The 14,826-nt window shown below is 37.1% G+C and overlaps 1 protein-coding gene across 2 annotated transcripts in view; it reads right to left on the reverse strand.

Annotated features, from left to right (window-relative positions):
• The window catches only part of EML5 (EMAP like 5), a gene marked incomplete at both ends in the record, with an annotated part of 162,265 nt that overhangs the window by 85,203 nt on the left and 62,236 nt on the right, over nucleotides 1-14,826 (reverse strand). For both annotated transcript variants that reach the window (XM_079700244.1, XM_079700243.1), the window contains 3 exons: nucleotides 161-373; nucleotides 1,486-1,742; nucleotides 10,181-10,318. In XM_079700244.1, coding sequence (XP_079556370.1) covers nucleotides 161-373; nucleotides 1,486-1,742; nucleotides 10,181-10,318 — 608 coding nt within the window. The remainder of the gene's footprint in view (nucleotides 1-160; nucleotides 374-1,485; nucleotides 1,743-10,180; nucleotides 10,319-14,826) is intronic.

Here is a 14,826-nt window from a genome sequence, read left to right on the forward strand (position 1 = left end):
GCCGCTCCGCAGCATAGTGGGATCTTCCCAGACCAGGGCACGAACCCATGTCCCCTGCATCGGCAGGCCGACTCTCAACCACTGCACCACCAGGGAAGCCCAGAACTTAAGTCTTTTATAAGACAGAGGTTAATTAATAATACTTTGAAAGAAAAAATACCTTTTCTTAAACAAGGATATCGAAATAATTTTACAATTCCATAGTCATCAGCTGTAACTAAAACTTGGCCAATATAGTTTCCATCTACTGAGTTTATATCATTGATATCTGAATACTTGGGCCAAATTCCATTTACTTCAAGGCCTGAAACACATGTCCATGAAGCCCAATGAACACCTTTTATTTCTTCTTTATTTGTCACTTCTTTTCCTCCTAAAAATAAATCATAGTATTAATTTAAGAAGTTATTTCCTTTGATTTTTACTCAAGCATAACCTGTACTGATAACATGGTAAACTCCAAAATTTTAATATCTTCTCCATCCTGTTAAAGGAGAATACATGAATAGGTAGGTGAATATAGTAAGGAAAGGAGAAAATTAAGTGCAAGGAGTTGTTAAAAAGCCACTACCAAAATTATGTTGATTCAGAGACATATAGATTTGATGATGATGTAGCTTAGCAGGTTCACCCATGTGGACAGTAAAACTGAACCCTATTAAACTCATGCTACAGATCAGTCACAATGGGGTAAGTTAGAAGGAAAAGTAAAAGCTATACGAAAGTGGCAAATCAGGTATTGAAAAGAAACCTAAGAAGATACACGGTTGAGAAAGATAACTGAAAGGATCATAAAGGAAGGATGAGTGACAAGTAATACATTTATGTTAGGTAATAGAACTTCAGGATTCAGTCAATCTTCATTACATACAGATTGTTAATGAAAACTTTTGGAGAGATGCATTAATTTAAATATGCAGCTACTCTTGTTAAATAGCTTATTTTAATATAATGACTAATTCACTAAGCATCATACTAAATAAAGGGCTGAGAGATAATATTTTGATGGTTCTGTTTTTATTCTTCTCTTTTTAAATCTTTGATAAAAATTCTGTTTTTCAAAATTAGTTTGTTAGCTATATTATTAATATTTGCAAAGTCTGAGATAACAACAAAAACCCAAACAATTTATAGTCAGACATTTGTATCAGTTGTATTTAGTTAATTAGTTGTACCCATTAAAAATGGCATTTTGACTTTCTAATATACACTAGGACTTTACCATATACCACTCATATGGCATGGACTTCAACATAAAATAGGTCTTAGATCCTCCAAGCAATTCAGTTTTAATTAAGAACCAAAAGGATTTCAAATGATAAGGCAGCCATAGAGAAAAGATCACAATGCCTGAAATATTAGCTTGTATCTTCTTTGATTTCCTGTAATCAAATGTAACTTACACTCTGCCTCTAATGAAATTCTAAGATATTTTAAAGGAACTAAAAATCTACAAATTATAAATAATTTATAGGAAATTTTTACCTGGCATCCTATAAAAAAGTCTTTTACCATTCCCATCATTTGTTTGTAAATATCTACTGTCTGAGGACCAGTCCAAGTGAGTGATGAAGCTAAGTGATCCAACACATTCCCCAAATTTTTTATAACGCTGAGCAACTCCATAAATATCAACTGAGCTGTCATTGCATCCAACAGCAAGGTAAGTTCCATCTGGTGAATATTTTAACTCATGAATTGCCTCCTTCCGATCTTTAATATGTACAACTTCCGTCATATCTCTGTAAAGAGAAAAAAAATGAGAGAGAAAAAAAGAAAAAAAAATACACAAAGACGTCACTACAGAATTAGTTCAGTTTTCAAATGTGTCTATAATGACTGTGAGGCTGTATCAAGTATTTATAAACCATAAAACAAATGTAAATGAGACAAGCAGTATTAACTCAGGAATAGTTTTGCTGAACAGAAATATATAGGACAATATATGCTGGAAGTAGAGAAAAATGTTAAATTTCAGTTCCTAAATTACTTAATTTTAAGTAGTTCAGAGATTCATACTAAATTTCTGGAGTCATACAATAAAGGAAATAAAGTCATGGATTTTTTTTTTTTTTTTTTTTTTTTTTTTTTTTGCTGTACGCGGGCTTCTCACCGCCGTGGCCTCTCCCGTTGCGGAGCACAGGCTCCGGACACACAGGCTCCGCGGCCATGGCTCGCAGGCCCAGCCGCTCCACGGCACGTGGGATCCCCCGGGATCGGGGCACGAACCCGCGTCCCCTGCACCGGCAGGCGGACTCTCAACCACTGCGCCACCAGGGAAGCCCAGTCATGGATTTTTATGATGAAGTTCCTTATAAGTACTGAGTTTATGAAAAATGCTTAATTATAAAAGCCATGATTTTCAAATTAAATTTTTGTAATGAAGCAAATGTACAAAATTGCATCCAGGAAATAAAGAAAGGAGAAATTGATTTGTATTATTTCAGTAATACATTTGAATGTATATCTTTATATAGATACCACTAGTTACTTTTTTTTTTTTTTTTTTTTGCGGTACGTGGGCCTCTCACCATTGTGGCCTCTCCCGTTGCAGAGCACAGGCTCCGGACACGCAGGCTCAGCGGCCATGGCTCACAGGCCCAGCCCCTCTGTGGCATGTGGGATCTTCCCGGACCGGGGCACGAACCCGCGTCCCCTGCATCGGCAGGTGGACTCTCAACCACTGTGCCACCAGGGAAGCCCACCACTAGTTAGTTTTATTTCAACCTCTTTGACCTTTTTTAATAGAATACAAATTCTTCCCAATTAGCGACCATGTCAGCCAGCAAAGTTAAATATATATATTTTTTAATGATGCCTTGTAACTGACTTTCCAGAATAATAACAGGTACTGGTAATAGCCATAAAAATGGGTAAACACTTAGTTAAACACCACTGAGTTTCCAAACATGTGGAGTTGGTGGAGAGGCGGAGAAGAGAGAGGCAGCAAGGGAGAAGGGGCAGGAGGAAGTGGGAATTCTATTTCTAACTAGTGCCAGGGGCATTTTCCAAATAAATTTTGCATTACCCATCTGAAAGGTTATCAACAGATAATTCAAGAATAAAAGCTTAAATGGTTATTTCCCAATTTTTACAGTTTCTAAATGGACAATTTAAAGCAATCAAACTCATATTTCTTTCAGTAACATTAAGTATTTAACTGTTTTAGGCACATGGGATACAAAGATGAACTCATCTTCTGTGAGAGACAGAGATAAAGTAATTATACTTTATAATTGAGAAAATGTAGTGAGTGCTCAAAAGGTTATGTGTGAAGTTCTATAAGAAATACTGAAAAATGATTAAGACTAAAGGCAGGGGACTTCCCTGGTGGTGCAGTGGTTAAGAATCTGCCTGCCAATGCAGGAGACACGGGTTCGATCCCTGGTCTGGGAAGATCTCACATGCCAAGGAACGACTAAGCCCACGCACCACAACTACTGAGACCACGATCTAGAGCCTGCGAGCCACAATTACTGAGCCCATGCGCCCCAACTACTGAAACCCACGTGCTTTAGAGTCCGTGCATCACAACTACCGAGCCCATGCGTCACAACCACTGAAGCCTGTGTGCTCTAGGGCACACGTGCCACAACTACTGAGCCCACGTGCTGCAACTAGCCACCACAATGAGAAGCCCGCACACCACAATGAAGAGTAGCCTGGCTTGCCGCAACTAGTGAAAGCCCACGCACAGCTACGAAGACCCAGCGTGGCAATCAATCAATCAATAACTAAAAGACTAAAGGCAGGAAGGGACCAAGGAAGAGTGATACCTATTTGAGCATAAAACCTGAGGGGCTGGCTATGTATAAAAGATTGAAGGTTTTCCAGAAAGAAGACACAGCATGAGCAATGCAAGTACATGGCACATTTGAAGAACAGTAGATAATACAACGTGGATACAAGATAAGTGGGAAAAGCAGTGACTTGATGGGGTTAAAGAGATAAATTGAGGGCAATGTGTAACAGATCTGATACGTTGCCAAGGAACTTGGGCTTTACCCTGGTGTTAATCATATAAAGAAGGAGATGAAAATCATACCCTTAACTACAAAAGGGAATCAGAACAAAACAAAACAAAATAAATGAAGGGAAAAAAAGCACTTTTTAAAAGAGCTTTCCTGCTCAACGTCACTTTTGCCTTAGACCCTGCAACTTTCAAGGCCCTCTTCCTAAGCACAGAATAATGTAGCTACTTCTACCTTTCCCAGTGACTTCTTCTTTTCAGTTTTAATTAAATCCATGCATCTTACCTCCCTTTCTTCATACACATTCATCCATACATCCACTCAGCCATCCATTAGTACATCCAGCCATTCATCTATATCTATATGGAGCAAGATTTTTAAGAAAACATCGAAGACACTATTTGATAGCTTTTCCTTTTTATGCCTTCTTTATTAAAATATAATCATTCCAGTATCAATCATGAACATTAGTTAAAATGCTCCTGGAAAATTCTTCAAAATTATTTTGGTATTTTTTTTTACAGCTTTTTTGTTCTAGGGACTTAACTGCTCCCAGTTAACGAGAGAAATAAGTGTAGATATCTGAGGTTGTCTCTTGCTTTCTACCACTGTGGCCCTGTCCACCAACCAACACACGCACACAGAGAAGAAACCAACAGTGATGGAAAGAGATTCTGATTGACTAGTTTTATAGTATGTATTACGTTATTACATCAACACTAGGAATTATAACTATCTTCTCTGACAAAGATGTTTCTTTGACAAATTTAGAGGTAAGAAGACTATTATTAGATGAAAATGTATTGATTTCTAAAAATTCTGAATTAAGTCTTCTGGGAAACTGGTATGCAACTTCTGTGATTTCTTTAAGAAGCAGAGGGAGGCCAAAGCCTGGGAATACTCATACATTAGCAGTCTGTAACACATCACAAAAGTAAAAGTACACAATATTAATAGAGCATATATATTGATAGAGCATATAACAGAAGAACCGTTCCTAGGTGAAGGAGTTAGAGGAAACAGACCAAAAGAAGTGGAGTTTAAACTTCATTCTGAGGAATTAATGAGACTTAGCTCAGCAGAAGACAGGAACTGGGAGGAAAAAGCCTACATTGCAGCAGAGCTAAAACTATGTGAAATTGCTGATGGCAAGAGAAAGCATTCAAGCTCAGCTTGAGAAGCCCAGTGTAGTGGTACTGAAACAAGCAAAGGGGGCTTTGATGTGAGCAGAGTCTGGTAAGGAAGACTAAGGGAAAATTATAAAAGTCCTCATACATCTAAAGATTTTTGGCCTTAACTGGTAAATATAAGCTAGGGTGGGATGAATCAATCAGATCACTAATCTGGTTCGAGAGTAAAAAACAAATTGAAGGAGTATAACAGCAGGATTAAGACCAATTAGAAGACTACTACAGATGATGGTTGCTCCGACTTCAGAAAGAAGTGAAATGATCTGAAATATACAGTATTATACAATCCATACTATTATAGAGTATTTAGTATATGTTAAAGATATTATCATTCTAATCTTATTCACAAACCTTAACTAAAATGCTCCTAGACAATTCATCAGGTAAGTAAAATCAACAGGATGTAGTGATGGATTATAAATGGTGGTTACCTTCTAGAGTAATGGAAATAAAAACAAAAATAAACAAATGGGACCTAATGAAACTTAAAATCTTTTTTTTTTTTTTTTTTTTTTTTTTTTTTTTTTTTTTTTTTTTTTGCTGTAGGTGGGCCTCTCACTGTTGTGGCCTCTCCCCTTGCGGAGCACAGGCTCCGGACACGCAGGCCCAGTGACCATGGCTCACGGGCCCAGCCGCTCTGCGGCACGTGGGATCCTCCCAGACCGGGGCACGAACCCGTGTCCCCTGCATCGGCAGGCGGACTCTCAACCACTGCGCCACCAGGGAAGCCCGAAACTTAAAATCTTTTGCACAGCTAAGGAAACCATAAACAAGACAAAAAGACAACCCTCAGAATGGGAGAAAATATTTGCAAACGAAGCAACAGACAAAGGATTAATCTTCAAAATAAACAAGCAGCTCATGCAGCTCAATATCCAAAAACAAACAACCTAATCCAAAAATGGGCGGAAGACCTAAATAGACATTTCTCCAAAGAAGATATACAAACTGCCAACAAACACATGCAAGAATGCTCAACATCACTGATCATTAGAGAAATGCAAATCAAAACTACAATGAGGTATCACCTCACATCGGTCAGAATAGCCATCACCAAAAAATCTACAAACAATAAATGCTGGAGAGGGTGTGGAGAAAAGGGAACCCTCCTGCACTGCTGGTAGGAATGTAAACTGATACAGCCACCTTGGAGAACAGTATGGAGGTTCCTCAAAAAACTAAAGATAGAACTACCATATGACCCAGCAATCCCACTACTGGGCATATACCCTGAGAAAACCATAATTCAAAAAGAGTCATGTACCACAGTGTTCACTAGAGCACTATTTACAGTAGCAAGGACACGGAAGCAACCTAAGTGTCCACAGACAGATGAATGGATAAAGAAGATGCATCACATATATACAATGGAATATTACTCAGCCATAAAAAGAAACGAAATTGAGTTACTTGTAGTGAGGTGGATGGACCTAGAGTCTGTCATACAGAGTGAAGTAAGTCAGAAAGAGAAAAAATATGCTAACACATGTATATGGAATGTAAAAAAAAAATGTTCTGATGAACCTAGGGGCAGGACAGGAATAAAGACACAGATGTAGAGAATGGACTTGAGGACACAGAGGAGCAAGGAAGGGGAAGCTGGGATGAAGTGAGTCAGTAGCATTGACATATATACACTACCAACTGTAAAATAGATAGCTAGTGGGAAGCAGATGCATAGCGCAGGGAGATCAGCTCAGTGCTTTGTGACCACCTAGAGGGGTGGGATAGGGAGGGTGGGAGGGAGGCTCAAGAAGGAGGGGATATGGTGATATATGTATACATATAGATGATTCACTTTGTTATACAGCAGAAACTAACACAACATTGTAAAGCAATTATACTCCAATAAAGATGTTAAAAAAATGGTGGTTAGAGAGAGAGAGAGGTATCAATGATAATGCCTAGGTTTTTGGCTTATACAAGAAAATGGACAGAATAGGGCCCAGAGACAGAAGATAAGTTTGGGAGGGGGGATGCTGGGTTCAGCTTTGGACATGCCGAATTGCAGATGTCTTTGAGATACCCAAGTGATGTTAAATAAGCAACTGGATATGCATGACTGGAGTTTAGAGGCGATAACAGGGCTAGAACTATGCATCCGGGATCATCAGGCTATGGGTAGTAACTGAAGCTAGAGGCAGGATGAGATTACCTAGTGAGAAAATACAGAGTAAAAAAGAGCAGAAAGCCTAGAATCTGAGCTTTGAGGCACTTCAATTTTACTGGGTAGGCAGAAGATAATTAGCATATAAAGAAAATGGAGCCAGAGGCTGCAAAGACAAAGAGAATTAATATCTAAAGCCAGGGAAGAGAATGTTTTGAGAAGGAGCAAGTTGTTCAAGGGGTCAAATTTACTGCTGAGAATCAATTTAGATGAGAACTGAAAACTATCTCCTGGTTTTAGTTACAGGGCACTATTAGTGAGGGTTTTCCAATTTAAAGATGAAGGCAAAAGCTAAATTGGAATGGGGGTAGAAAGTTGATAAGTTAATTGGAAGGAAAGAGAGATAGTAAAATAGGCAGTTTTTTGAGATTTTTACTGTGAAAGAGAAGAGAGTAGAGATGTGATATAACCAAAGAGGGCCTCAGGCTCGAGGTAGGAATTTTAAGATAAGACATATTTGAGCATGTTTTAATAGTGCTCTTGGTGGGGGCAGAGAGACAAAAACACCTTTGATGTGAAAAAATAATGGACAAATACAAAGAGTTACTTTTTGAAAGCCAGGAAACAACTTTCAGAACTTATTGCTCCCATGAAATGAGGCAGACAAAATATAAATATGTTGAAAAAAAATTAAATGAATGTGTGGTTAGGGGAAAAACTGTCCTAATCCTTTTAAAGTTGATATAACTCAGCAGTGACACTGTCAGAAAAGACAACTGGCTAGCGACTGGTAGAATCTAAAATGGCAACGTTAATGTTTTTACAACTAAAGTCTACCCCATACACTGCAGGAAAACTTACTCCATCTTCAGCATAATTTATTAACCATGCTCACCAAGCTCTTCCACTGAAGTCTCCCTAATTATGAGAATGAATTAGCGCCTCTGAAGAGTTTGATGTTGATAATACCATGCAGCCCACCACGAGTCAAAGTTTTATATGTATTCATATATATCTTCTAATTTGAAAAGTATTTGCAATTTTTCATTTGACTCCATGATATTAGTGTTTCTTTTAATATAAAATTAACATTTTTATCACAAGGAAAAGAGACGTTCTAAGAAGTTATATGATTTTGCCCTGGCACATCACCTTGTACCCCAACTTAAGAACCAGTGTGTTAGTTTCTAATCTATGCTATGTTCCTCTAATCATAACATAACCACTCCTGTGAGGGCACTTTACTACTGCTATACTTATATATTCTGCTCTATGATACGGAGAATATACACAGCAAACCAAGAAGAAACAATGACCAGGTAAATTAAGAAGGATTAGGAATATTTTTGAGGGAGTTCCCTGGTGGCCTATTGGTTAGGATTCCAGGCTTTCACTGCCATGGCCCAGAGTTCAATCCCTGGTCAGGGAACTGAGATGGTGCAAGCTGTGCGATGCATGCCTCCCTTACCCCAAAAAAAGAATATTTTTGAGTTGCTAAAATACTGACTTATTAGAGATAACTTATTCACCCAGTTTCTTGCATACAATAATTGAAAGGACAAGTAAATGTACAAATGAAAAAATAACAATCACTATTTTTAATGCATATCAACTATCTGATAGAAATTCTCAGGTGTTTTACATGCATCTTAAATTCTTGGTTGTAAAACCACCCAAATGTACTTAATGACACTGAGTTTTACACTTAAAAATGTTTAAAATGGTAAATTTTATATTATGTATGTTTTATCACAATAAAAAATTAGATTAAGAGAAAAATCTCAGCATATCTCATTATAGAAACCTGTCCCAGAAAGAAGAGTCATATCTATAGCAGCTCAGAAGTACAAGAGAACATGATGTATCTGAAAAAATGAAAGATGTTTTATACATGCTAAAAGAAAGAGATTGCAGTAGAAAGAAATAGGCTAGAGAGATGGGCAGGATATGCTATGTTAAGAATTATGAACTTGATCCTAAGGACAGTGCGATGCTTTTATCATACTTTAGAAAGAGGAGGGATGCAAACAAGTGTGTTTTAAAAGGCATCACTGTAACTGTAGAGTGTAAAAAGGACTTGAGGAAGCAAAATAGGAGGTAAGGAGACCAGCTGAGATGCTATTCCACCAATCCAGGTAAGACATGGCAAAAGTTTATAAAAGAGTACAGTGGTGAGAGTGGAAGGAAGCAGATTAATTTGAGAGCTATTTAGGAATTAGGTTCTCCAGAATTTAGTGATTAACTAGACATGAGAGACAAAGGAGAGAAATGAATCAATGGTTTCTGGATTGGGCAACTGGGTGGATGGTCCTACGATTCATTAAACTAGATGTGAAAAATTTCATAGATACTTGTCATCGTGAACACGTGTGGATCTACAGCAAATTTTTAAATGGCTGTATAGAATTCAACTGAATGCAATAACACAACATATCTATAATCCAACAAAAGATGTTAACTGCTTTAACAAATTCTTTAAACTTTCCTAATTACCCAAAGGGAGAGATGCAGGCATTTTTTTCAAAGCATAAATCTGCAAATAACAACAAAACCATTCACTCATTTTTAACAGTTTCAAGGTCTCATTCTCCCTCTTCTATGTCAGAAGATCATTACTGAAAATCAATACTACCAAGAAATGGAAATCAAGACCCAAATTTAACTCAAAATTTTAGTCATTAATCTACTAAGCATTCTTAATACCCCAAACCAAGGGTTTTGAGTTAACTTAATTTTCTGACAAAGCCATTTTTATAAACATATTTTTTATACTTAATGAAACTAATATTTGAGAAAATATATGTTAATAAGAAGGGAGGGGGTTAAAGGAAATGGGTAAAAGTAAGTACTATGCACTCTATCTCACTTAAGAGAAATTTACTCTCTCTTTCTACTTCTACCCTATTACATACCTTACTCTAAGTACAGTGAATGAGCCATCCTTCATTCCAAGGGCAAGATGGATCCCATCTACATTTACAGCTGCACAACGAATTGGTTCTTCCATATTACACCTTGCTATTAGTGCATGATCAACTAGGCTCCATATCCTGTAACATTTAATTAAAATAAAAGAACAGTTAACTAATATACGCTTAAAAAATGATAGACTCTATGAAAAAACTGTTGGTTAAAATAATAATTTCATTTTAAGGAGGCAAGATAAACCTAGATTTTTAACTGTATGCTTGTGGCCGGGAATTCTTATCTACGAAACAGAATTATTCTTAATGCTTAAAATGACTAGGGTTAATAGAATCTTTTATTTTTTATTTATTTATTTTAACATTTTTATTGGAGCATAATTGCTTTACAATGGTGTGTTAGTTTCTGCTGTATAACAAAGTGAATCAGCTACACATATACATATATCCCCATATCCCCCCCCTCTTGCTTCTCCCTCCCACCCTCCCTATCTCACCCTTCTAGGTGGTCACAATGCACTGAGCTGTTCTCCCTGTGCTATGCAGCTGCTTCTCACTACCTATTTTACATTTGGTAGTGTATATATGTCAGTGCCGCTCTCTCACTTCATCCCGGCTTACCCTTCTCTCTCCCCATGTCCTCAAGTCCATTTCCTACGTCTGCATCTTTATTCCTGTCCTGCCCCTAGGTTCTTCAGAACCATTTTCTTTTTTTAGATTCCATATATATGTGTTAGCATACGGTATTTGTTTTTCTCTTTCTGACTTACTTCACTCTGTATGACAGACTCTAGATCCACCTACCTCACTACAAATAACTCAATTTCATTACTTTTTATGGCTGAGTAATATTCCATTGTATATATGTGCCACATCTTCTTTATCCATTCATCTGTCGATGGACACTTAGGTTGCTATTGTAAATAGAGCTGCAATGAACATTGTGGTACATGACTCTTTTTGAATTATGGCTTTCTCAGGGTATATGCCCAGTAGTGGGATTGCTGGGTCCTATGGTAGTTCTATTTTTAGTTTTTTGAGGAACCTCCATACTGTTCTCCATAGTGGCTGTATCAATTTACATTCCCACCAACAGTGCAAGAGGGTTCCCTTTCCTCCACACCCTCTCATGCATTTATTGTTTGTAGATTTTTTGATGATGGCCATTCTGACCGGGGTGAGGTGATACCTCATTGTAGTGTTGATTTGCATTTCTCTAATGATCACTGATGTTGAGCATTCTTGCATGTGTTTGTTGGCAATCTGTATATCTTCTTTGGAGAAATGTCTATTTAGGTTTTCTGCCCATTTTTCAATTGGGCTTTTTGTTTTTTTGAGATTGAGCTACGTGAGCTGCTTGTATATTTTGGAGATTAATGGTTTGTAAGTTGCTTTGTTTGCAAATATTTTATCCCATTCCGAGGGTGGTGTTTTCGTCTTGTTTATGGTTACCTTTGCTGTTCAAAAGCTTTTAAGTTTCATTAGGTCCCATTTGTTTACGTTTGTTTTTACTTCCATTTCTCCAGGAAGTGGGTCAAAAAGGATCTTGCTGTGATTTATGTCATAGAGTGTTCTGCCTATGTTTTCCTCTAAGAGTTTTATAGTGCCTGGCCTTACATTTAGGTCTTTAATCCATTTTGAGTTCATTTTTGTGTATGGTGCTAGGGAGTGTTCTAATTTCATTCTTTTACATGTAGCTGTCCAGTTGTCCCAGCACCACTTATTGAAGAGGCTGTCATTTGCCATTGTGTATCCTTGCCTCCTTTATCAAAGGTAAGATGACCATACGTGTGTGGCTTTATCTCTTGGCTTTCTATCCTGTTCCATTGATCTATATTTCTGTTTTTGTGCCAGTACCATACTGTCTTGATTACTGTGGACTTGTAGTATAGTCTGAAGTCAGGGAGCCTGATTCCTCCTGCTCTGTTTTTCTACCTCAAGATTGCTTTGGCTATTCGGGGTCTTCTGTGTTTCCATAGAAACTGTGAAATTTTTGTTCTTATTCTGTGAAAAATGCAATTGGTAGTTTGATAGGGATTGCACTGAATCTGTAGATTGATTTGGGTAGTAGTCATTTTCACAATATTGATTCTTCCAATACAAGAACATGCTATATCTCCATCTGTTTGTATTGCCTTTAATTTCTTTCATCAGTACCTTATAGTTTTCGGCATACAGGTCTTTTGTCTCCTTAGGTAGGTTTATTCCTAGGTATTTTATTCTTTCTGTTGCAAGGGTAAATGGAAGTGTTTCCTTAATTTCTCTTCCAGATTTTTCATCATTAGTGTATAGGAATGCAAGAAATTTCTGTGCATTAATTTTGTATCCTGCTACTTTAACAAATTCATTGATTAGCTCTAGTAGTTTTCTGGTAGCATCTTTAGGATTCTCTATGTACAGTACCATGTCATCTGCAAACAGTCACAGTTTTACTTCTTCTTTTCTGATTTGGATTCCTTTTATTTCTTTATCTTCTCTGACTGCTGTGGCTAAAACTTCCAAAACTATGTTGAGTATTAGTGGTGAGAGTGGGCAACCTTGTCTTATTCCTGATCTTAGTGGAAATGGTTTCAGTTTTTCACCACTGAGAATGATGTTGGCTGTGGGTCTGTCATATATGGCCTTAATTATGTTCAGGTAAGTTCCCTCTATGCATACTTTCTGGAGAGTTTTTATCATAAATGGGTGTTGAATTTTGTCGAAAGCTTTTTCTGCACCTACTGAGATGATGATATGTTTTTCTCCTTCAATTTGTGAATATGGTGTATCACATTGATTGATTTACTATACTGAAGAATCCTTGCATTCCCGGGATAAACCCCACTTGATCATGGTGCATGATCCTTTTAATGTGCTGCTGGATTCTGTTGGCTAGTATTTTGTTAAGGACTTTGCATCTATGTTCATCAGTGATACGTGCCTATAGTTTTCTTTTTTTGTGCCATCTTTGTGTGGTTTTGGTAGCAGGGTGATTGTGGCCTCATAGAATGAGTTTGGGAGTGTTCCTCCCTCTGGTATATTTTGGAAGAGTTTGAGAAAGATAGGTGTTAGCTCTTCTCTAAATGTTTGATAGAATTCTCCTGTGAAGCCATCTTGTCCTGGGCTTTGGTTTGTTGGAAGATTTTTAATCACCATTTCAATTTCAGTGCTTGTGATTGGTCTGTTTATATTTTCTATTTCTTCCTCATTCAGCCTCAGAAGATTGTGCTTTTCTAAGAATTTGCCCATTTCCTCCAGGTTGCCCATTTTATTGGCATATAGTTGCTTGTAGTAATCTCTCATGATCCTTTCTCTTTCTGCAGTGTCAGTGGTTACTTCTTTTTCATTTCTAATTCTGCTGATTTGAGTCTTCTCCCTTTTTTTCTTGATGAGTCTAGCTAATGGTTTACTAATTTTGTTTATCTTTTCAAAGAACCATCTTTTAGTTTTATTGATCTTTGCTGTCATTTCCTTCATTTCTTTTTCATTTATTTCTGATCTGATCTTTATGATTTCTTTCCTTCTGCTGACTTTGGATTTTTTTGTTCTTCTTTCTCTAATTGCTTTAGGTGTAAGGTTAGGTTGTTTATTTGAGATTTTTCTTGTTCCGTGAGGTAGGATTATATTGCTAACAACTTCCCTCTTAGAACTGCTTTTGGTGCATCCCATAGGTTTTGGGTTGTCGTTGTCATTTGTTTCTAGGTATTTTTTGATTTCCTCTGATTTCTTCAGTGATCTCTTGGTTATTCAGTAGTGCATTGTTTAGTCTCCATGTGTTTGTTTTTTTAAAGATTTTTTCCTGTAATTGATATCGAGTCTCATAGCACTGTGGTCGGAAAAGATATTTGATACGATTGCAATTTTCTTAAATTTACCAAGGCTTGACTTGTGACCCAAGATATGATCTATCCTGGAGAATGTTCCATGATCACTTGAGAGGAGAGTGTAATCTGCTGTTTTTGGATGGAATGTCCTATAAATATCAATTAAATCCATCTTGGTTAATGTATCATTTAAAGCTTGTGTTTCCTTATTTATTTTCATTTTGGATGATCTGTCCTTTGGTGAAAGTGGGGTGTTAAAAGTCCCCTACTATTACTGTGTTATTGTCGATTTCTCCTTTTATGGCTGTTAGTATTTGCCTTATGTATTGAGGTGCTCCTATGTTGGGTATGTAAATATTTACAATTGTTGTATCTTCTTCTTGGATTGATCCCTTGATCATTATGTAGTGTCCTTCTTTGCCTCTTGTAATAGTCTTTATTTAAAGTCTATTTAGTCTGATATGAGAATTGCTACTACAGTTTTCTTTGATTTCCATTTGCATGGAATATCTTTTTCCATCCCCTCAATTTCAGTCTGTATGTGTCCCTAGATCTGAAGTGGGTCTCTTGTAGACAGCATATGGGTCTTGTTTTTGTATCCATTCAGCCAGTCTATGTCTTTTAGTTGGAGCACTTAATCCATTTACATGTAAGGTAATTATTGATATGTATGTTCCTATTACCATTTTCTTAATTGTTTTCGGTTTGTTATTGTAAGTCTTTTCCTTCTCTTGTGTTTCCTGCCTAGAGAAGTTCCTTTAGCATTTGTTGTAGAGCTGGTTTTGTGGTGCTGAATTCTCTTAGCTTTTGCTTGTCTGTAAAGGTTTTAAT

Source organism: Hyperoodon ampullatus (genome assembly GCF_949752795.1).
Source record: "Hyperoodon ampullatus genome assembly, chromosome: 3".
Classification (NCBI taxonomy): domain Eukaryota; kingdom Metazoa; phylum Chordata; class Mammalia; order Artiodactyla; family Ziphiidae; genus Hyperoodon; species Hyperoodon ampullatus.